General features: G+C 40.7%; 1 pseudogene and 4 gene segments (V, D, J or C); 2 read left to right on the top strand and 3 right to left on the bottom strand.

Annotated features, from left to right (window-relative positions):
* Positions 1 to 8,101: 8,101 nt before the first annotated feature.
* LOC136694854 (Ig kappa chain b5 variant C region-like) lies at positions 8,102 to 10,228 on the bottom strand. The segment is given in 2 exon segments: positions 8,102 to 8,418; positions 10,216 to 10,228. Coding segments are annotated over 2 exon segments (330 nt in total).
* LOC136694792 (immunoglobulin kappa variable 3-15-like) lies at positions 10,105 to 11,982 on the top strand. The segment is given in 2 exon segments: positions 10,105 to 10,275; positions 10,458 to 11,982. Coding segments are annotated over 2 exon segments (360 nt in total).
* Positions 11,983 to 14,395: 2,413 nt separating this feature from the next.
* Positions 14,396 to 16,518, bottom strand: LOC136694853 (Ig kappa chain b5 variant C region-like). The segment is given in 2 exon segments: positions 14,396 to 14,712; positions 16,506 to 16,518. Coding segments are annotated over 2 exon segments (330 nt in total).
* Positions 16,334 to 23,944, bottom strand: LOC136694852 (Ig kappa chain b5 variant C region-like). The segment is given in 3 exon segments: positions 16,334 to 19,863; positions 23,060 to 23,143; positions 23,932 to 23,944. Coding segments are annotated over 3 exon segments (414 nt in total).
* LOC136695449 (immunoglobulin kappa variable 4-1-like) lies at positions 23,937 to 24,686 on the top strand (annotated as a pseudogene).
* The last annotated feature ends 803 nt before the right edge of the window (positions 24,687 to 25,489 follow it).

Here is a 25,489-nt window from a genome sequence, read left to right as displayed (position 1 = left end):
AGATCACATGATTGAATATGTTCTGTTAACTGAGCAGCTACTGTTCGCTCCAACAGTTTAGCAAGGAAAGGGAGATTAGAGATGGGCCTATAATTTGCGAGGTTCTCAGGATCTAAGCCAGGCTTCTTGAGAACTGGAGTAATAGCTGCCAGTTTCAAAGAAGCTGGGACCATTCCTGAAATAAGTGAAGCATTGATAATTTTGGTAATAAGAGGACAGATAAATGGAGAACAGGCTTTCACCTGCTGTGTTGGAAAAGGGTCTAATTCACATGAAGTTGCCCTAGAGAGATTAATAATCTGTGAAACATACTGTTGGTTTATAGTATTGAAGGTAGAAAAATAGCTGCTGCTGAACTGAGAAGATAGTTGTGGAATGTTTAGCCTGGTTGCAGTGGGCTGGAACTGAGAGTATACTGAGAGTTCAGCTGAAGGAACCATAGGGAAACTTTTCACAGGGCTCAATAGCTTATTAAAAGTTGAAAAAAGAGCTCTGGGTTACTGTGGGCACCATTAATAACATCAGAATAATAGAGTGTTTTAGCTTCCTGTAGTTTTTCCTTATAAAACAAGACATGATCACTGTAAGCAAGGGCATGCACAGTCAGGCCAGTTGTTTGAAAGACGTTCAAGCTGACGACCAGCAGCTTTCAGCTTGCGCAGCTCATCAGTGTACCAGGGAGCACGTTGAGAAAATAGAACCAAGCGTGTTCTTAGAGGTCCCAGGTGGTTTAAAATATGTGACAATGTTTCGTCGTAGTGGGACACTAGCAAATCAGGATCTAAGCAATCAGGTGCTGGGCTCTGACTGAGTATCTCCATAACAGCAGGAGGACTGATATTTTTAAGGCTCCGGAATGTAAACTGGTGTGATTGATGCTGCCCTCGCTGTTGACATGATAGTGGAAAGTCAAAGAACACAGCTTTATGGTCAGATACACACAGATCAATGCCTCTCACATTAAAAGGGGGTTTACCCAGAGAGAAAACAATGTCCAAGGTGTGGTCCTTGTTATGTGTAGGAAAATCAACGTGCTGAGAAACATCAAAGCTCTGTAAATTTTTAGCAAACAAACAGTTACCAGAATTGATGTGAATATTAAAGTCACCAAGCAGCAACAAATCAGAATAAAGAGGAATAAGTGTGGAGATGAGCTCAGAAAACTCTGGCATAAAAACAGATTAGGTTTTTGGGGGGCGATAGATAAGCAGAACCAATACAGGTTTAACAGCAGAGACCAACAGTGCCAAACACTCAAACAATGTCATATTTGGGATTAAAACTGTTTTAACTTTGAGGCCAGGGCTGTACACCACTGCAAGTCCTCCACCTCGACCAGTTAAACGAGGTTTATCCACGTATTGATAATGTACGTAACACGTAACATAGGTTCCGGTTATTTGTGTGATCAGTTGAGCCTGCCGTCGCCTGGGAAGATTTACGGCGACACGATGCCCACAGCAAGGGAATATTGTTCGGGTGCTGATAGTAGTTATAAGTCCGACCAAGACCCCGATGACAATATTTAGGTCGTCGCAGAATACCAGGGTGACGATGGATCATTAGAGGAGCAGGAATTTTACACTGAGCATTTCAGAATGTAAAAAGTTCACCAAAAGAGTACCTTATCCTCCTTGTCGTCATGATAAGGCCACAATGGAAGTTGCAGCCGTAGTAGCCCAGTAAAAGCCAGAGAAATAAACCCAAAATAATCCACATAGCACAGGCAACACAGGTACTCTCGCGGCAGATGTTAAGCACAGTCACAGACGCTCAACTCTAAGAAGAGAGCTCAGAGCCACAAGGAGAAATCCACAAGGCTCATATTACAGTAAATCCAGTACAAAGTTTGATACAGTGTGTTGGGTTCCACAGCACTTTTGCACACAGCGGGTAGAAAAACCGAATACAAACTTTAAAAACTTTATCACCGGGGGAGAAGCGGCAGCCAAACGCGCCAGCGTATCTCTTGCAACCCGAAAGTCCAATCATGATGATGATGAGGAATCTAGGATTATCTTGTCTGTTCCAACACAATACATTGACACTGCAATGTGTTACTGAAGGAGGTTACAATGTGTACAAAAAATGTACCAAATCCATCACATACTGAAATGTGTTTGGTGCCTCTTGAAGACCAAAAGTTATAATAAATTTATATATTTGTTTTTCTTAAGGGAGGCATGGTGGTGCAGCAGGTAGTGTCACATTCACACAGTTCCAGCGACATGGAAGTTGAGGGTTCAAGTCCCAAGTGTCTGTGAGGAGTTTGGTGTGTTCTCCTCGTGTCCACGTGGGTTTCCTCCAGATGCTCTGGTTTCCTCCCACACATGTCCAAAAACACATGTAGGTAGATGGATTGGTGACTCAAAGTGTCCATAGGTGTGAGTTTGTGTGTGTGTTGCCCTGTGAAGGACTAGCACCACCCTGAACTGGACAAGGGTTGCAGACAATGAATGAATTAATTAATGTTTTTCTTGGAGCAGCATTTTATCTTATCTCCTCAAACAATGGCATGGGCTGAACACTTTGAATGAAAACAATCTTCTACACATGTTATGTGTTTACAATAAACAAATGAGCATTTTCATGCAAATTCTAATCCTCCACCGACAGCCGCCGAATTAAAATGTTTTTAACGTATGAATGGCAGAATGCATCTATGTGCGGAACAAAAAAGCTTGCCCCTCAAAAATGTGCCTCTTGTTGTTTATGCTTCTCTCACAAGAATATAAAAATATATTTTGTTTCAACCTATATATAGTTTGAAAGTAGAAACTTCAAGGTTTCCGAAGTATGTTGAATTTTTTTTTCTAGGATAAAATCTTGCAGATATATTTCAGTTATATCCTGCCAGTGAGATAGCCAACTCCAGACATACATATACAGTGCCTTGTGAAAGTATTCGGCCCCCTTGAACTTTTCAACCTTTTGCCACATTTCAAGCTTCAAACATAAAGGTATAAAATATTATTTTTTTTGTGAAGAATCAACAACAAGTCTCCGTATAAATGCACCTGCTCTGTGATAGTCTCAGGGTTCTGTTCAAAGCGCAGAGAGCATCATGAAGACCAAGGAACAAACCAGGCAGGTCCGAGATACTGTTGCGGAGAAGTTTAAAGCCGGATTTAGATACAAAAAGATTTCCCAAGCTTTGAACATCCCAAGGAGCACTGTGCAAGCGATCATACTGAAATGGAAGGAGTATCAGACCACTGCAAATCTACCAAGACCCGGCCGTCCCTCTAAACTTTCATCTCAAACAAGGAAAAGAGTGATCAGAGATGCAGCCAAGAGGCCCATGATCACTCTGGATGAACTGCAGAGATCTACAGCTGAGGTGGGAGAGTCTGTCCATAGGACAACTATCAGTTGTACACTACACAAATCTGGCCTTTATGGAAGAGTGGCAAGAAGACAGCCATTTCTCAAAGATATCCATAAAAGGTATCGTTTAAAGTTTGCCACAATTCACCTGGGAGACCCACCAAACATGTGGAAGAAGGTGCTCTGTTCAGATGAAACCAAAATCAAACTGCTTGGCCACAATACAAAACAATATGTTTAGCGTAAAAAAGCAACACAGCTCATCACTCTGAAAACACCATCCCCACTGTCAAACATGGTGGTGGCGGCATCATGGTTTGGGCCTGCTTTTCATCAGCAGGGACAGGGAAGATGGTCAAAATTGATGGGAAGATAGATGGGGCCAAATACGGGACCATTCTGGAAGAAAACCTGTTGGAATCGGCAAGAAACCTGAGACTGGGACGGAGATTTATCTTCCAACAAAACAATGATCCAAAACACAAAGCCAAATCTACCATGGAATGGTTCACAAATAAACGTATCCAGGTGTTGGAATGGCCAAGTCAAAGTCCAGACCTGAATACAATCGAGAATCTGTGGAAAAAGCTGAAGACTGCTGTTCACAAATGCTCTCCATTCAACCTCACATAGCTCGAGCTGTTTTGCAAGGAAGAATGGGCAAGATGGGTCTCTTGATGTGCAAAGTTGATAGAGACATACCCCAAGCATCTTGCAGCTGTAATTGCAGCAATAGGTGGTGCTACAAAGTATTAATGCAAGGGGGCCGAATAATAATGCACGCCCCACTTTTCAGTTTTTTATTTGTTAAAAGTTTGACACATTAAATTTCATTCCACTTCACGATTGTGTCCCACTTGTTTTTGATTCTTCACAAAAAAATGTAAATTTTATATCTTTATGTTTGAAGCCTGAAATGTGGCAAAAAGTTGAAAAGTTCAAGGGGGCCGAATACTTTTGCATGGCACTGTACCAACACAGTTCTCAGGATTGTAGAACAGTTCAGTTCTTTGAGATTTTAACTGGAGACTGTAATGTCTTTGTGGGTGAAATTACTCTGAACAAGTAAAACATATTTATTCAGCAGGAAAATCCACATATTCTCTACAGTGAAGCACAGTGACACAGATCTGGATTCTTCAAGGGAAAAGCCTTCATAATTCCATTTCTCATTTCTAAACACATGACAGTAAGAAGTAAGCCAGTAAGGAACATGTAAACACACTAGAAGATTGATTAAGAGCATTTGGACCAAAGCCTCCTACCATCAGTAAAAAAAGCTACAATTGAAGTGTTGATGGATCCTGCCATAAAGAGAAGTCCCTTGAAGTATGGTGTAAAAAGAAGGTGAAAGTTTTGCCATGGCCTTCCCAGTCTGCAGGTTTGAAGAAGGCAGTTCCTGTGACAGTCCGTCAGTGCAGTTGAACAGGAGCAAATGTGTAACACAAGGTCCAAATTACACAGAAATATTAAAACACAGCTCAGAGCAAACAGAGTGTTCATAGGAGAACTTTAGAATAAGGGTGGACATACAAGATCTTAGAATGTATTTCATAACATTGGAATGCAAACTTTTAACCTGACATCAGTTTATATCAGTATCATTTTCTGATCGAAGGCTGTTGACAATATTTCTTAACCCTCTGTCATAGTGTTGCCCTCAGGCAACAAACTACCTTTTTGTCTCTAAAATCTTATCTTTAAATAAAAAAAAATATTTAAATAATTCCAATGTCACATGATGTGTCAGTGATCATTAACATGGGGTGCTGAAGTGCGTGTCATTGTCTGTCTGAGGGTGGCGCAATCCATTCAGCAAGCAGTGCTGCATAGGGCACAGTGCTAGCAAAGTGTAAAAAAAAGCATTAGTTTTTCATGTTTTTAAATAAACATAAATTCACACAAAAATATCTATATGTAAATAAATATTTAATAAACTATATTTTATTGTTTAAATACATCATTTGTTTATATGCTAAAACAGTTTATATGCTAAATATGCTAATTTTATAATTGCAGCATTGTGCAATTAGACTACATTTTAGAGCAGCTATATGCAAGGCAGAATGTTTGGATATGTGCTAGGGTGCAAAATAATGGTCTCATTCAATGTTTTTGCTGTCCTAACTATCAGTTCTCACAGAAAATGGACACACAGACATTTTATGAACCTGATCGAGCAGTTAGGGTCATTCCTTCAGACAGTGAGGAAAGTGAGCTTGAGACAAGTGACAGGGAGGAAGAAAGAACCCCAAAAATCAGTTTTGGGAAGAAGTTAAGAAGTCAGGAGTCAGTTAGTAGAATGTAATGTGTACTATGCTTCCAGTATGGGAATGAAATTATACAAATAAGATATGTATGAAATACGTAAGATCTAATTTATCCCTGTTGATAATGACCCTGAGCCTGAGGTTGAAGATGGAGAAAATGATGTTGATTATGTATCTGACAAAGAACCCAACACAGTGTGAACTTTATTGATTACCCAGAATGGTAGGGCAACCTTCCAATATCAGATGATAACCAGTCCCACCTGACATACATCAAGGTATTTTTTTCTGAAGACATTTTGCAAGTCATTGTAGAGCAGTCAAATGCATATGCTATGCAATGTGATTTCAACAAGCCCCTGAATCTCACTGTCAAAGAACTGGAGCAGTTTCTGGGTACTGTAATGTTCATTCATTCATGGAATCATTATCTGTAACTGCTTATTGAGTTCAGGGTCAAGGTGGGTCCAGAGCATACCTGGAATCATTGGGTGCAAGGCCATAAAAAAACTGCACTTCTGCAACAATCAAGATAGAACAGAGGAAATATTTGATCCACTGAATAAGATCCGTCCACTAGTTACTCATCTGCCCTCAAAACTGAACATGATTCCAATGGGTGAGAAGCTGGCTGTAGATGAGCAGATGATTCCATTCAAGGGAAGAAACAGACTGAAGCAATACCTGCCAGCAAAACCAAGGAAATGGCAATACAAGGTACTTCTCTTGGCCAGCTCTGATGGTGTCCCACACAACTTTGGGATTTATATGGGGAGAGTTGTACAACCCCCTGAATTAGCAGAAGTAGGAGCAAGCAGCAATGTTGTCCTCCGGCTGGCTAAACCTGTACTAAAGCACAAGAACCACAAGCTTTTCTTTGACAACTGATTTACCATTGTCCCTCTTGTACTTCCCCTCGCTCAACAAGGGATTCGTTGTATTGGTACTGTCCGTAGCAACAGATTACCAGGCAGCAATGTAATGGGTGATAAAGAACAGAATAAAACAGGACAAGGGTCTTTTCAAGAGAACACTGCCATGGTTGGAGAAACTAACTTACGTGTTGTGAAGTGGTATGATAATCGCTCTGTGACCCTGCTTATTGATTATATTGGACCATACCCATGAGGTCACTGAGGTTGAAAGGTGGGACAGCAAGCAAAAGCTCAAGGTCCCCTGTTCTGCTGTGGTGAAGGAGTATAATAAGCTTATGGGTGGGGTGGATCTGCTTGACTCATTGATCTCACTGTACCAAAGAAGTGGTAACACCGACTGGTATTCCATTTCTTGGATACAATCTCTGTGACTGCATAGCTGCTGTACAGAAGAGATTGTGATGCCACAGGCATGAAAAAGGAGGAGCAAATGAGGCTTTACACATTTAAGTCTTACATTGCTGAAGGCCTTTGCAAAAGTGGAAAAAGTCTCAAGCACAAAAGAGGCTGTCCAAGCTCAACAATTGCCAGTGAATATATGGCACATAAGAAAAGAGGACCCACGGCAAGAATTTCAGTCCCAGATGTGCGTCTGGACACCATAGTACACTGGATGATTATGTCAGACAAGAAGGGGACATGTAAAGTACCAGGATGCACAGGCACACCAAAAGTTTCCTGAAGTTCCACACAGAATAGGAATTCACTGTTAGCTAAAATTTCCTCAAAAATATAGAAGAACATTTCCTCAAACAATGCCCCACACAAAAAAACACATTCCAACACACACACACACACACACACAATACCTACAGTAAAGAAAGAGTTCCAATGTTACAATTGTATATGTTTTATTTTGTGGTGATTAACAGATTCTGGATGAAGCTTGTTGTAATAAAACATTCTAATGCATATATTGCATGTTTCTATATTATTTCACATATTAAACATATAGAAATCCTTGGTGTTGTAGTACAACTGTTGCACACTGTTGCTCTGAAGCAACAAAGTAACACTGGGTTGTGTGGGGGGGTGTCACATTTTATTACTGATACATTATTAGGGACCACCAGTCTTCCAAAAAAGTAGGCTGAAATATATATATTTTTCATAAAAAAGTACAGCTGGGGACTCTATATTTCCATTAATTCCTGACTTTCTAAATATAGCCCTCCTGTAATGTCAGATTGAATGCACATGATCACTATCTGCTCTGATACCAATTCTGTAAAGATGCTTTGCAACAATCAGTTATAGAAAGTGCTATATAAATGAAGTATGATTTGATTTTATTTTTGATGAAGAGTCAGAAAGCAGTGAAACATTGTGTTGATAAAGTTTTATTTTCACCAAAGAATAAAGCATTTGTGTTACAAGGGAAAGTTAATGACTAGACTTTAAGGCAGACAAATAATCAACAAACAGTGTAAGAGTGTATATATAGAGAGTGTATCTCTGTACTGAGCTGCTCCAGAAGCTGATGTGAAGATCTGAGCATTAATCAGAGACATGTTTGAACACACTGAAGATGAAGAGGAGCTCTATCAGCTCCAACACAGGTGTGGACCCTCACTGTCCAGTGCACTGATCTCTCTTCAGTGTTTCACTGACAGTAGTCTGGCCTCCTTTGGTGGCCTCACAGGTCACTGTCTTCTTCATCCACTCGTCCTCCTGGAGGGTCAGGGTGCTGCTCCAGCTGTAGAGGCCAGTGTCCTTCTGCAGAAGCCCAGGACTCTGACTAAACCCAGAGGTCAGAGGGTTTCCACCCACCTTCCAGCTCAGCTTCCAGTCTGAGGGGAAGCCCTTGTTGGCCAAACACACCAGTGTGGTCTCCCCCTGCCCCAGACTGGAGGAGGGCAGGACTGTGAGGGTGGGGCGGGTCGGAGCTAGGACACACACACACACACACACACACAGAGTTTCATTTCCCTTATTTCTAACACAGCACAAATGACTTCAGTGATGCAGTAAAAATCACACTCTAATTACAACCTTCAACTCAACCACTTTCACATATAAACTCATATTTACAATTACATTCAGAGGAGGATTTCAGTTTCATTAAATATTACAGAGTTTTCACTTACAAACATCTACAGTACATTATGATTTCACCAGGCGTCCCCAAACATTTGCATATAACTGTTTTTCTAACAGAGCAGAACTGAGTTCAGTGAAGCATTAAAATAACGCTCTAATTATAACCTTAAACTGAACCGCTTCAAATATGAACTAATATTTACAATTACATTAATAGATACATTTCATTCAGAATACTTTTAAAACTATTTCTTTCATTTAATTCATTATAATTGTAACATTACACACATCCCATGATGTGAAAGTTTAAAAGATGATTTGATTTCCTCCAAAACAGTAAATAATCAATAACTAAATCAAGCTGCAGTCTCCATGTACTACGTCTTCAAAGCTTTAGAACAGAAAACACTGCTCATAATAACCTCCACATTGTGGCGTCCAGATGGAGACAGAACGGCTCTAATCACCCAACACTGACTCTACAATCCAGCTTTACATTTGATCTTTTTAAAAAGAAATGTCATCACTGAACACTTCACAGGAAACCTTTAGGAAATATTTGTATTTTAAAGAAAAGAAATCCAGTTCAGAAACAGGAGCTGGTGGTGAAACCTAAAGCTCCACACTCTCCACACTTCAGAGCAGTTCTAATTAAATACATTCACATTTGGATTATCATTTATTCAGAAGATCATCAAGTGCATCTCTACTGTTGTCCAGAATCATTTTAATTAAAGATTCCTTTTGAATAAAGAGTAAAAGTGGACTTACTTCCAAATTCCAGTTTTGTTCCTCCACCAAAAGTCCACCACAGTGATACAAACTCGTTTACTGGCCGTACAAAAACCTCCTGCTCTAAACACACCCCTCTCTTCAGCCTTTACACACACTATTTCTGAACTAGAACACAATATTAATGGATTCTGCAGCTATTAATAATGGAAAACACTCCCAAACTGTAGAAGCTACAGATTCTCAACAAGGATTATTTTATAAACATTAAAATATCTAAACCCAGGACACACTTTGTTCTTTTGTATTTCCACAACAGACAAACACTTGATATAAAAGTATAAAACTACATGTAGAAACATGTTTTCATCTCAGATTCCAATTACAATCACAGATACAATCATATCAACTAATATTAAAACCAGATCCAATTAATGACAATAATAAAAACATGCTCCACTCTCTGTGTTGGTGATTATATGTTCACTTTCATCAGAAGTGTTGATAAATAATTCAATCAGTAAAAATTAGAGCTGCTGTTGAAAACTGTTCAACATTCATTAATAGTTTAAAAGATTCTTACTGTTATCATTGTGTTTCCTCCACCCAAAAGTCCTCCAGCCCTGATCCAGACAGATGGAGCCACAGTAGCAGCTGCAGAAAACCTCAAATGAAAGGCAGAGACAGTTAGAGTTTAGGATTTTAAACATGAGACTCCACACTGAGCAGAAATGTTTGATCAAACAATATCAAATAAATATGATGATCTTTCCTCAGTGTTGTTAGAAAGATGATTTCCATAGAGAGGGTCCACTTTGCATCATGAGCCCATGCTTCAGTGCTCTGCTAGTGTTTATAGTCCTGTGAGTTTAACACTTCATGACTGAGAGCTGCTGCCCCACAAACTTCACCCACAGCAACCATGACTTTGGTCTCCATCTTCATCTGGACACTGGTGCTCTGGACAAGAGGTGAGGAAACCTATTGATTTTGTGTTTGATTCTATGTCTGATGTAAAATAAAAAATTGATTTAATATCAACATTTTCATCTGAAAATAACATTATAGACTTTTTATGTGTCATGTATTTCCCTTTCCCTTTGAAAAAATGTTTGTGTCCATTAATATCTATCTGTTTATTTTTCCATTATAGATTCGTTTGGAGATATAATAATGACTCAGTCTCCAGGATCTCAGTCTGTTTCTCCAGGACACACTGTTACTATCAGCTGCAGAGCCAATCAGAGTGTAGGCAGCAATCTCGCCTGGTATCAGCAGAAACCTGGAGAAGCTCCTAAACTCCTGATCTATGGAGCATCCACCCGTCAGTCTGGAGTCTCAGATCGTTTCAGTGGGAGTGGATCTGGTACAGACTTTACTCTAAAAATCACTGGAGTAAAGCCTGAAGATGCAGGAGATTATTACTGTCAGCAGGGTAGCAGCTATCCGTTCACACAGTGTTAGAGCGTCGTACAAAAACCTCCTTCAGCTGTAGAGGAACTGCTCTGACTCAGAAACACTCACTGATCTGAGAACAGGTGCTAAAGCTGCACTCAACTGAACTCATCAGCACCAGAACACTACAGTAGTGAAGAGTGTTCTCTCTTTGGGGAGTTTTCCTCACTGTGGAACAGGGATTTACATCAGGAGATGGAGTATCTCACTAGGAGCAGCAGCAGATAAACACTACACACTGTACACACTACACACAATCTTCACAAGCTCTACACACCGTTACTAATTACATTAGAGCTTGACTTTCAGCTTCATTCATTAATCTATTCTGACTGCATTATGTAAATTTACTGAATTAAATATTAATATTAACTTAACCGAATAATGTAATGATGTTACACCACTGACCAGTGACCTTTGCTCTGGTCTAACATTATGTCAGTTCTTCTACAATTAGATCTTCTTAATCTGTGTGTTTTTGTATAATATTAGAAACATTGTTCTTCCAAAACCTGTCCATTTCTATCCATCCTTAAAGCCGTCTGTCTGGGGTTCATGATGATTCTGCATCTGTCCAAAAATGTTCAGCTTGTTTCAGTCAGTCACATTGAAGCACATCACTCAGCACCGCACTGAATCTACAGCTACTCCCAATTTTAACAACAGAGATTGTACTTTTTAGTGAACTGTATGATGAAGAATCACTGAGAATTTATTCCTCACCAAGACACTGCTCAAGATTAAAGCACAGTTCAGATTATTGAGCTTTTAACTACACAACAATACTGTGTTTCTATGTGATGTCACTATATGAACAAACAAAGATTAGGGGGTCCTGACCACTGAAGAGCAGGGTGAAAGGGGGCTAACAAAGTATGCAGAGCAACAGCTGGACTACAGTCTGTAATTGTAGAACTACAAAGTGCTCCTGTGTGGTCAGTGGAGCTGAGAGAATGGACAGTGAGTGTAGAAACAAGGAGGTGGTCGTACTATTCTGATCAGACTGTGTATATTGTTCTCATGTAGATGATGTATCAGATATTGAACTGATAAGATACAGATAATACACTGGATCTCAGACAATGATCCTGATCAAGTGCTGAGATTCTCATCAAGACAATTCTCAATTAACATCACCATGGAACAATGCACACACCTCACTGTGTAATCCTAATTTTAACAGCTCACTTTCAGTCAAAATGTATCTCTAAATGTTAGCTCAAACATCACAATCCCTCTGATAAACAATGAAATTATTAAAGTGGATTAAGTATAAATGTGTGTCTGAAATTAATGCCAGCGCTGAACCCTAAAGAGTGACATCAGATGTGTTAGAGTAGACTTGAGGTTATAACTGCAGTAGATAATGAGCAGCTCAAACTGTTTGCTGACAGCAACAAGGTCATAATTCATAGAAGAAACATGGACATGGAAAATTTACCAAGATGTGGAAGATCAATAAAAAATAACTAAAAAAATACTGTTTTAGACCTCTGCCAGAATCCAAAACAAACAGCAAACAGGGAAATGAAATGTAGGTCCACATCTCCACAGTGAAGCACAGTGTAAACATGTCTGGATTCTTTAGGTTAAAGACACTCAGTAAACCACTGCTTCCTTCCAGACACAAGAGAGTAAGATTGGAGTGTACGGAGCCCCTAAAGGGACTTGGAAAAAAAAGGCGTTCTTACCAGCACTTTCAGGATGCTACCGAACGTATATAAACTTGTTGTTCACAACAACTTCTGATGTGAGGCAGTTCCTTACAGATGTATGAACAATTCGCACTGGCAATGAAACTGTGTGTTAGTAGAGATAAATAAATACATATATAATATCTGTTTCAAGTGGCTGGATTTCCCTGGAAAGTGCAGTGTCCTGATGTGTTAACTGAGCCACGAAGACAATTGTGTAACATAAATCATTTGCAAAGGAGTGCAATGTATTTGCGAGGGAACGCAGAATCAGTGGTTCTTTTTAATTTTCCCCTCAGTCCCTTTAGGGGCTCCGTAGGAGTGTGATAACATGGGCTTATGAAAAATTTTAATATAACGACATCATGATGGACACTGCACCAAGAGAATGATCCAAGCCATAAAGCAAAGTCACGTGAAGCATGGTTCAAAAATAAGATGGATGTTTATCCATGTCCTTCTCAGACTCCAGACTCGAACATGAGAGAAAATCTTTAAACAAAGGACATGAGACAGTCTGGTAGAACTGGAGAACATGTGCAGAGAACAGGATAAAACGAGACCTTAGAGGAAAAAAACCCTGCTCAGAACATACACAAATGTAGCAGAGGAGGTCTTTTAGGGATCAGGGTGGACATTCAGGACATTAGACCAGGGCTGGACAACCCGAGACTCTGTGTCTGTACAAGTGTGACCCTTATATTCATAATTAAATTATAGCTATATGTTTGTTGGGTCTGTGTACCTTTTCTACATTTGATTTTCATGTTTAAATGGAAAAAGGAAAAAGGAAAACAACCCGTGATCTGATCTCTGATTTGTAAACAGAAAATCTTAATAAGAATCAGGAGAATGCTCCGTCTGTTTCTGGGGCTGTGGTCACTCCTCTCTCTGTTCACAGAGCTGCTGCTAAGAAGGACAGCTCTAGAGTCACAGTCTGAAATCATTTTACACACAGCACAAAGACCCAGCCCCAGTGTGTTGAAGGATTATGGGGAAGAAACAGGGTTTTCTTTTAGGAGTGTGAGGAGATTCTGCTCTTAAACGTCTGGAGTCAACTCTTCATTTCTGTCGACTAAACCCCTCTTTCTAACGACATGGGGCAGACACTGCTCTGAAATATCCACAGTTATATTCAGATTATTGTTCTAAAGCCGTCCTGCTGAGTAGTGTCTCTGTACACAGTGAGAGTGGTGGAATAGAGTCAAAATGAACAGATTTAATGAAGAGGAATCGACTCCCAAAGAATCAATCCTACAAGTGTCTGGGAGTCAGGATCAAATCTTGGTGAATCACTCAGAGAATCTGAACTCTTGGAGTCGACTCAGTCTCTGTTTGTGATTGACGTGAGAAGGTGTAGTTGCTGTAGGACTGGTAGCTGTGTGCAGACAGATTTGTGTAAATGCACAGCCTGTGGCTCTGGTAGTAAATGTATTTCAGAACAGAGGGAAGCAGACTTTTGAACTGATATCTGTTCATTTATATCACTATTATTTTCTGGTCTTTGGCTTTTGATCATATTTATCACTTTTGATGCTTAAGGAACATTCAGGAATTCTGAACTTTCATTAATTAGTGATTTATTGAAATAACTTTATCAGTCTCCCCCTTCTGTCAGTTCAAAGTGGACGTTACCACTCGCCTGTTTCAGTAAAAGTTTAAAGAGGAGTTAAAAATGAAAAATCACACATTTTGTGTTGATTTAAATGCTTTATTTTTACAAAAGAGTGTAGCATTATTTTGTTAAGTAGAAAAATTAATGATTGCAGATAAAGAAAGACATATAATCAACAAACAGTGTAAGAGTGTATATATAGAGAGTGTAACTCTGTACTGAGCTGCTCCAGAAGCTGATGTGAAGATCTGAGCATTAATCAGAGACATGTTTGAACACACTGAAGATGAAGAGGAGCTCTATCAGCGCCAACACAGGTGTGGACCCTCACTGTCCAGTGCACTGATCTCCCTTCAGTGTTTCACTGACAGTAGTCTGGCCTCCTTTGGTGGCCTCACAGGTCACTGTCTTCTTCATCCACTCGTCCCCCTGGAGGGTCAGGGTGCTGCTCCAGCTGTAGAGGCCAGTGTCCTTCTGCAGAAGCCCAGGACTCTGACTAAACCCAGAGGTCAGAGGGTTTCCATCCACCTTCCAGCTCAGCTTCCAGTCTGAGGGGAAGCCCTTGTTGGCCAAACACACCAGTGTGGTCTCCCTCTGCCCCAGACTGGAGGAGGGCAGGACTGTGAGGGTGGGGCGGGTCGGAGCTAGGACACACACACACACACACACACAGTTTCATTTCCCTTATTTCTAACACAGCACAAATGACTTCAGTGATGCAGTAAAAATCACACTCTAATTACAACCTTCAACTCAACCACTTTCACATATAAACTCATATTTACAATTACATTCAGAGGAGGATTTCAGTTTCATTAAATATTACAGAGTTTTCACTTACAAACATCTACAGAACATTATGATTTCACCAGGCGTCCCCAAACATTTGCATATAACTGTTTTTCTAACAGAGCAGAACTGAGTTCAGTGAAGCATTAAAATAACGCTCTAATTATAACCTTAAACTGAACCGCTTCAAATATGAACTAATATTTACAATTACATTAATAGATACATTTCATTCAGAATACTTTTAAAACTATTTCTTTCATTTAATTCATTATAATTGTAACATTACACACATCCCATGATGTGAAAGTTTAAAACATGATTTGATTTCCTCCAAAACAGTCAATAATCAATAACTAAATCAAGCTGCAGTCTCCATGTACTACGTCTTCAAAGCTTTAGAACAGAAAACACTGCTCATAATAACCTCCACATTGTGGCATCCAGATGGAGACAGAACGGCTCTAATCACCCAACACTGACTCTACAATCCAGCTTTACATTTGATCTTTTTAAAAAGAAATGTCATAACTGAACACTTCACAGGAAACCTTTAGGAAATATTTGTATTTTAAAGAAAAGAAATCCAGTTCAGAAACAGGAGCTGGTGGTGAAACCTAAAGCTCCACACTCTCCACACTTCAGAGCAGTTCTAATTAAATACATTCACATTTGGATTATCATTTATTCAGAAGATCATCAAGTGCATCTCTACTGTTGTCCAGAATCATTTTAATTAAAGATTCCTTTTGAATAAAGAGTAAAAGTGGACTTACTTCCAACATCCAGTTTTGTTCCTCCACCAAAAGTGACCCACAGTGATACAAACTCGTTTACTGGCCGTACAAAAACCTCCTGCTCTAAACACACCACTCTCTTCAGCCTTTACACACACTATTTCTGAACTAGAACACAATATTAATGGATTCTGCAGCTATTAATAAAGGAAAACACTCCCAAACTGTAGAAGCTACAGATTCTCAACAAGGATTATTTTATAAACATTAAAATATCTAAACCCAGGACACACTTTGTTCTTTTGTATTTCCACAACAGACAAACACTTGATATAAAAGTATAAAACTACATGTAGAAACATGTTTTCATCTCAGATTCCAATTACAATCACAGATACAATCATATCAACTAATATTAAGACCAGATCCAATTAATGACAATAATAAAAACATGCTCCACTCTCTGTGTTGGTGATTATATGTTCACTTTCATCAGAAGTGTTGATAAATAATTCAATCAGTAAAAATTAGAGCTGCTGTTGAAAACTGTTCAACATTCATTAATAGTTTAAAAGATTCTTACTGTTATCATTGTGTTTCCTCCACCCAAAAGTCCTCCAGCCCTGATCCAGACAGATGGAGCCGCAGTAGCAGCTGCAGAAAACCTCAAATGAAAGGCAGAGACAGTTAGAGTTTAGGATTTTAAACATGAGACTCCACACTGAGCAGAAATGTTTGATCAAACAATATCAAATAAATATGATGATCTTTCCTCAGTGTTGTTAGAAAGATGATTTCCATAGAGAGGCTCCACTTTGCATCATGAGCCCATGCTTCAGTGCTCTGCTAGTGTTTATAGTCCTGTGAGTTTAACACTTCATGACTGAGAGCTGCTGCCCCACAAACTTCACCCACAGCAACCATGACTTTGGTCTCCATCTTCATCTGGACACTGGCGCTCTGGACGAGAGGTAACCTGTTTCTGCAAACAGGAGTGAATGCTGCTTGTATACTTGTCCACTTTTATTTTACCTAACATTGTCTCTACAGTGTCCAGTGGTCCAGTAACTCTTACTCAGAGTCCTACAGTGAAAATTGTTTCTCCACTTCAAACAGTCACCATCAACTGTAAACTCAGCTCTGCAGTATCCTACTGGGGCAGCAATGAAGAGCTCCACTGGTACCTGATCAAACCTGGGGAAGTTCCTAAACTCCTAATTAAATTTGTCAATCAGTTACAGTCAGGTTTTCCAGATCGTTTCAGTGGCAGTGGATCTAGATCTGACTTCACTCTGACCATCAGTAACGTCCAGACTGAAGATGCAGGAGATTATTACTGTCTGACACATAATGCTGGAGTGTTCACACAGTGTTAGGGAGTTGTACAAGAACCTCCCTCAGTCAGACTCAGTCTAGCATAAAATAACTGAAGAGACGTCTGTTGTGTGAACAATATATAAGTGTCCCCAGATCAGAATTTAACAGGCTGAATTCTGTACTTTTAAAGCCTGATATTTCCATATCCGCATTTCACTGAACTTATATTAAATATTAAAAAGAGTGGAGTGAATGAACTCCATATCTGTAATAAAGCGGGGTGTGTAGGAGTGGTCAAGGAGCGAGGTAAGTGCAGGAGATTTTAATAATAATAACTTAAAGGAAACTAGACAGAGGGACATTAAACACAAGGGCTAAACTACAAACTGCTAAGAGCAATGTTGGCCCAGGTTTTTGGAGTAGCTCTTTTAGCATTGTGTTTAATGTCTAGGTTTTTGTACACTGTCGTTAACTTGCACAAAGGCTATGATTTTGAAATGGGTTGGAGTTGTGATGCCTGAAGATCAAGTGCAGATGCCATTATTAATTAGAACTGACTCAGACAAATATGAGGAAGAAATTTTGGAAAGCGACCTGGTGGAGAAATATTCATTTTAAATATCTACTATTATACTTTTAATTAAGTTATGACATTCTACTATTTTGTTAATTTTACTATTTAGTAATCTATTATAATGATTATAGGGTGAAGTAGAAACTGTAGCTTGAAATATACTAATGTATTAATATTGCTAGTACTGATTTGTATTTGATATTTCTATTTGTATCTGTTATTTTTGCAAAACATACTGGTTGTTGTTTCTTTCTTCCAGAATAAAAAGGGAAGAAGAACACTGTAAGGGTGCATGGTTGATCGAGGTTCCTGAAGTATTACAGGGATCCAAACATTCAAAAGAAGTCAATAAAACTGAAGGACTTTGAAACAGAACTGTGAAAACTTGCTGAAATTCAGAAGGTGATATTGCTGAAGTGCTGTAGTATAATACAATATGTCATATTTTTTCTATTGAATTGTTTATTTTTTGTTATCATTAACATTGATAAAACATAATACAAGTGATATTTAAAATGATAACAACTGTTTATTATGATGATTTATAGACGGATGCAATTTAATCTGTGTAAGTGTATTGGGATCTCAGATGTTTTGTTTTTTCTCGATGTTACGGCCATGGGGTGTGTCAGGTAGGGACAGGTCTATAGGAAGGTCCAATGGGTCGACCAGCCTGAATTTGGACATTGGTTTGATTTTACTTTCTGAGATTTCTACACACATTTACTCATGTCAACTCCCTACACATATAGTGTAAATTCAAATTGGATAGGCGTACTTTATGTGATTGCCTTGGGCAGAGGGATTGTGAGAGAATTTATTCTGTCTAAAATATTTGAAGGAAATTTCAAGAAAGATGGCTGTCTGGCAGGTTTTTTCGCTTTCACACTCCATGAATATTTACTATATCATATATCATAATGCATGTAATGCTAGATTTGTGTGTAGGGGTATAGTGATAATATGTTATAACTATAAACATGTATGGGTTGTTTAATTTTACGATACTTTTACAGTCTCAAAGGGAGGAAAATTATGACGTATATTTTATAAATATAGTCTTAAGTGCAGCATGTAGAGATGTTAACTGTTCTGAGTTTATTCGTATGTTCTATGTCTGTGCTCCAAAGGGGGAAATGTTTAGGATAATCTCTCAGTAAGAACATAAGGACTATAAACTTTTTTTCTCTGTGTCTCAGGAAAGTTCTTTCCCCGCTTAGTGTTTGCCCTCTAGTTCGTTAATGTTTGTTTTGTTAATTTCTTGTTAAATAAAGTCTGTGTTATTAGCATGTGCGTCCGCCTCCATCAGTCTGCCCAGCTCACACTAACAGAATTAACGACCCAACAGCGGTAAAGGTGGGGGATCAACCTGCTGCCCTGCAATCCTATATGGGAGTTCCCCCTGAGTTTGAGGGGACTCCAAACGTTGAGGGATTTCTGCTTCAGTGCCAACTGTATTTTAACTACCTGACTGTTCCTGCGCCACATGGAATTATCCAAGTAATGTTTATGAGATCCCTTCTCAAAGGGAGAGCATTGGAGTGGGCTGATCGAGTGCTGGGAGAGAGAGCCCTGCATATTACAGTGGAGACTTTTGTGAACTATTGAGAGCCAGATTCTCCCGATCGACTCCCGAGGACATCTCCGCAAGACCCTCTGCTCCCGAGGACTACCCCCTCAGGTCCGGGGAAATTTTTGAGGGGGGGGGGTTAAGGGTAGGGGCTGTTAGCCTCAAACCTCAGGACAACGGAGGTGAGGCTAACAGGGGCACACCTCTAGGGGATCTCAGGAGTGCGCCCGTCAAGCCCCCTAACCCCTCTACAGCTCCAGCACATGCAAAACAAGCCCCTGCCTCCGTGGACGTCGTCGCAGGGCCCCCTGCCTCCGTGGACGTCGTCGCAGGGCCCCCTGCCTCCGTGAAAGAGTGTATATATAGAGAGTGTAACTCTGAAATGAGCTGCTCCAGAAGCTGATGTGAAGATCTGAGCATTAATCAGAGACATGTTTGAACACACTGAAGATGAAGAGGAGCTCTATCAGCTCCAACACAAGTGTGGACCCTCACTGTCGAGTGCACTGATCTCTCTTCAGTGTTTCACTGACAGTAGTCTGGCCTCCTTTGGTGGCCTCACAGGTCACTGTCTTCTTCATCCACTCGTCCTCCTGGAGGGTCAGGGTGATGCTCCAGCTGTAGAGGCCAGTGTCCTTCTGCAGAAGCCCAGGACTCTGACTAAACCCAGAGGTCAGAGGGTTTCCATCCACCTTCCAGCTCAGCTTCCAGTCTGAGGGGAAGCCCTTGTTGGCCAAACACACCAGTGTGGTCTTCCCCTGCCTCAGGCTGGAGGGGGGCAGGACTTTGAGGGTGGGGCGGGTCGGAGCTAGGACACACACACACACACAAACACACAGACACGCACACAGTTTCATTTCCCTTATTTCTAATACAGCACAAATGACTTCAGTGATGCAGTAAAAATCACACTCTAATTACAGCCTTCAACTCAACCACTTTCACATATAAACTCATATTTACAATTACATTCAGAGGAGGATTTCAGTTTCATTAAATATTACAGAGCTTTCACTTACAAACATCTACAGAACATTATGATTTCACCAGGCGTCCCCAAACATTTGCATATAACTGTTTTTCTAACAGAGCAGAACTGAGTTCAGTGAATCATTAAATAACGCTCTAATTATAACCTTAAACTGAACCGCTTCAAATATGAACTAATATTTACAATTACATTAATAGATACATTTCATTCAGAATACTTTCAAAACTATTTCTTTCATTTAATTCATTATAATTTTAACATTACACACATCCCATGATGTGAAAGTTTAAAAGATGATTTGATTTCCTCCAAAACAGTAAATAATCAATAACTAAATCAAGCTGCAGTCTCCATGTACTACGTCTTCAAAGCTTTAGAACAGAAAACACTGCTCATAATAACCTCCACATTGTGGCGTCCAGATGGAGACAGAACGGCTCTAATCACCCAACACTGACTCTACAATCCAGCTTTACATTTGATCTTTTTAAAAAGAAATGTCATCACTGAACACTTCACAGGAAACCTTTAGGAAATATTTGTATTTTAAAGAAAAGAAATCCAGTTCAGAAACAGGAGCTGGTGGTGAAACTGTTGTTAAAACACTGTCTTACAGGTTCTTAAGGATCCCGTGAGAGAAGTGTTCAATTCCGAGCTCAGATTCTGTCCCATGTCTAAGATCTCTCTTCCATGTCTAAAAATCTCTCCCCCCTCCTGGCTCAGACCCTGCTCTATATGCTTCTCCCTTCTCTCCAAATAAGGCAAACATAGAGGATAGTTTACATTTGCATGTTCTTAAGGGAGGGTGTAAAATTGATAGTTTCCTGCCTTCATTGACAGCTTATCCTAAACATTTCTCTCTGTGTAGCACAGACATAGAGCATATGGCTGAACATAAAAAACACTAAACATTCCTTAATACTGTGCCTTAAGAGGCCTTATGATTAAATATACCTCAACACCTAAAGCCCCACACTCTCCACACTTCAGAGCAGTTCTAATTAAATACATTCACATTTGGATTATCATTTATTCAGAAGACCCTTCCTGTATCAGGGCCTTGTCGTGGCGGAAGGGCTTGTGTGGTCTCATGACCTCCAGGGCTATGTCGTCAGGAGCTGTTAGCTCCCAGTAGGGTCTCCCATGGCGAACAGGTCTGGAGTGAAGATCCAGACAAACATGATCCAAAAGCATTCCTATGAGTACACCCATTAAAATTCAGTGTACCCTGCCTGGGAAAGGGTTACCGGGACCTACCCCTTGAGCCAGGCCTGGGGGTAGTGTCCGACGGTGAGCGCCTGGTGGCCGGGCAGCCCACGTAACCCGGCCGGGCTCAGCCCGAAATGGCAACGTGGGAGGATCATGTGGGCTCACCACCCGCAAGATCCAGAGTAGGGGTGCGGTGCAATCCCCATCGGGCACAGAGCAGGGGCGAAGGGCCCCCTGGCGTCGTGGAACTTGTCAGCAGAAACTGGTTCTTGGTATGTGGAACATAACCTCACTGGGGGGGAAAGAGCCAGAGCTGGTGCGTGAGGTTGAGAGATACCAGCTAGATATAGTTGGGCTCACCTCTACACACAGTTTAGGCTCTGGAACCAAACTTCTCAATAGGGGTTGGTCTCTCTCCTACTCAGGAGTTGCACAGGGTGAGAAGCGCCGGGCGGGTGTGGGGATACTCACAAGTCCCCGGCTGGTGCCTGTACAGCTGGAGTTTGTCCCAGTAAACGAGAGGGTAGCCTCAATGCGGCTCCGGCTTGCAGAGAGGAAAACTTTGACTGTTGTGTGTGCGTATGCACCGAACAGCAGCTCAGAGTATTTGGCCTTCTTGGAGGCAATGATTGGAGTTCTAGAGTGGATTCCATGCACTGACTCTATTATTTTACTGGCAGACTTCAATGCTCACGTTGGCAATGTCTGGGAAACCTGGAGAGGAGTGATTGGGAGGAACGGACTGCCTGATATAAACCCGTGTGGTGTGATGTTGTTGGACTTCTGTGCTAGCCATGGTTTGTCCATAATGAACACCATGTTCGAACATAAGATTGCTCATTAGTGTACTTGGTACCAGAGCACTCTGGGCCAAAGGTCAATGATCAACTTTGTGGTTGTGTCTTCTGACCTGAGGCCATATGTTTTGGACACTTGGGTAAAGAGAGGGGGTTCACTTGAGCAGTTTGCAGCCGAGTGTGAAGCGGTCGGTATGCGGATCAGCACCTCCAAGTCTGAGGCCATAGTTATCTCCCGGAAACAGATGGCATGCTCCCTTCAGGTAAGGGGTGAGAACCTGCCCCAAGTGAAGGAGTTCAAGTATCTCAGGTTCTTGTTCACGGGTGATGGGAAGAGGGATGATGAGATTGACCGTAGGATAGGTGCAGTGTCTGCAGTAATGCGGTCACTGTACCGCACCATTGTGGTGAAGAGAGAGCTGAGCCATAAAGCAAAGCTCTCAATTTACCGGTCAGTCTATGTCCCCACTCTCACCTATGGTCATGAGCTCTCTGTAATGACCGAAAGAACAAGATCGTGGATACAAGCGGCCGAAATGAGCTTTCTCCGACGGGTCACTGGGCGTACTCGCCGTGATCAGGTGAGGAGCTCAGTGACTAGGGAGGAGTTCGGAGTAGAGTCGCTGCTCCTTCGCATTGAGAGAAGTCAGTTGAGGTGGTTTGGGCATTTGATCAGGATGCCTCCTGGACGCCTCCCACTGGAGGTATACCAGGCACGTCCAACTGGAAGGAGGCCCCGAGGTAGACCCAGGACACGCTGGAGGGATTATATCTCCCGGCTGTCCTGGGAACGCCTTGGGATCCCCCAGGAGGAATTGGTGGATGTTGCAAGGTACAGAGACGTCTGGGCTTCTTTGCTCGCCCTGTTGCCACCACGACCCTGAAATGGAGAAGCAGAAAAGAAAATGTATGTATTTATTCAGAAGATCATCGAGTGCATCTCTACTGTTGTCCAGAATCATTTTAATTAAAGATTCCTTTTGAATAAAGAGTAAAAGTGGACTTACTTCCAACATCCAGTTTTGTTCCTCCACCAAAAGTCCACCACAGTGATACAAACTCGTTTACTGGCCGTACAAAAACCTCCTGCTCTAAACACACCACTCTCTTCAGCCTTTACACACACTATTTCTGAACTAGAACACAATATTAATGGATTTTGCAGCTATTAATAATGGAAAACACTCCCAAACTGTAGAAGCTACAGATTCTCAACAAGGATTATTTTATAAACATTAAAATATCTAAACCCAGGACACACTTTGTTCTTTTGTATTTCCACAACAGACAAACACTTGATATAAAAGTATAAAACTACATGTAGAAACATGTTTTCATCTCAGATTCCAATTACAATCACAGATACAATCATATCAACTAATATTAAAACCAGATCCAATTAATGACAATAATAAAAACATGCTCCACTCTCTGTGTTGGTGATTATATGTTCACTTTCATCAGAAGTGTTGATAAATAATTCAATCAGTAAAAATTAGAGCTGCTGTTGAAAACTGTTCAACATTCATTAATAGTTTAAAAGATTCTTACTGTTATCATTGTGTTTCCTCCACCCAAAAGTCCTCCAGCCCTGATCCAGACAGATGGAGCCGCAGTAGCAGCTGCAGAAAACCTCAAATGAAAGGCAGAGACAGTTAGAGTTTAGGATTTTAAACATGAGACTCCACACTGAGCAGAAATGTTTGATCAAACAATATCAAATAAATATGATGATCTTTCCTCAGTGTTGTTAGAAAGATGATTTCCATAGAGAGGCTCCACTTTGCATCATGAGCCCATGCTTCAGTGCTCTGCTAGTGTTTATAGTCCTGTGAGTTTAACACTTCATGACTGAGAGCTGCTGCCCCACAAACTTCACCCACAGCAACCATGACTTTGGTCTCCATCTTCATCTGGACACTGGCGCTCTGGACGAGAGGTAACACAGCTTATTAACTACTTATCCTTCCAGAATCTTTGTTTTTCTCTTAGAGCCGATCCGAATGTATGGATGTAAATATTAAAATTATTATTATAATTATCTAGGAGATCTGTAAATCTGATCAAAACTAGTTTTTGTATTTACCTGAGAACATATCAATTAAGATAAGAACTAAACCAAAATAAAAAGGTTTTTAATAAATAATGTCTAAAAAATAGTATAAAGTAGAATATATATTTTATGAACTTCCCAACTTTTATATTATTTAAATAAATACTTTTTAATTAAATAAAAATATTACTTACATTATTTAAAATTATTCTGTTATTATTATTTATTACAATTTTTGTTTAATTTTCCATTAGGGTCCAGTGGTCAGGTGACTGTTACTCAGACTCCTTCAGTGAAAACTGTTTCTACAGGACAATCAGTCACCATCAACTGTAGAACCAGTAGCGGAGTTTATAATGGCAACTATCTTGCCTGGTATCAGCAGAAACCTGGAGAAGCTCCCTAAACTCCTGATCTACTTGGCTAACAGTAGACCGTCAGGTATTTCAGATCGTTTCAGTGGCAGTGGATCTGGATCTGACTTCACTCTGACCATCAGTAACATCCAGACTGAAGATGCAGGAGATTATTACTGTCAGAGTTACCATTACATCAGTAGCATCTGGGTGTTCACACAGTGAAATAGAGTCGTACAAAAACCTCCCTCAGTCAGAGACTGCACAGAGACTGCACTGCTGCAGTTGCACCCTACTGCAGGTGCTGAGGGGGAGGATGATACACACAATAACACACTCTGTGGAGGAGAGACACACACCTCACTAACACACACCTCCACACACAATAACACACTCTGTGGAGGAGAGACACACACCACACTAACACACACCTCCACACACACTAACACACTCTGTGGAGGAGAGACACACACCTCACTAACACACCTCCACACTCAATAACACACTCTGTGGAGGAGAGACACACACCTCACTAACACACAGCTCCACACAAAATAACACACTCTGTGGAGGAGAGACACATACCTCACTAACACACACATCCACACACAATAACACACTCTGTGGAGGAGAGACACACACCTCACTAACACACACCTCCACACACAATAACACACTCTGTGGAGGAGAGACACACACCTCACTAACACACACCTCCACACACAATAACACACTCTGTGGAGGAGAGACACACACCTCACTAACACACAGCTCCACACACAATAACACACTCTGTGGAGGAGACACACACACCTAACTAACACACACCTCCACACACAATAACACACTCTGTGGAGGAGACACACACACCTCACTAACACACACCTCCACACACAATAACACACTGTGGTGGAGAGACACACACCTCACTAACACACAGCTCCACACACAATAACACACTCTGTGGAGGAGAGACACACACCTCACTAACACACAGCTCCACACACAATAACACACTCTGTGGAGGA

The sequence above is a fragment of the Hoplias malabaricus genome, chromosome 4, assembly GCF_029633855.1.
Source record: "Hoplias malabaricus isolate fHopMal1 chromosome 4, fHopMal1.hap1, whole genome shotgun sequence".
NCBI lineage: Eukaryota > Metazoa > Chordata > Actinopteri > Characiformes > Erythrinidae > Hoplias > Hoplias malabaricus.
Note: the sequence above shows the minus strand (reverse complement) of the source record. Positions and strands in the feature narration are given on the sequence as shown.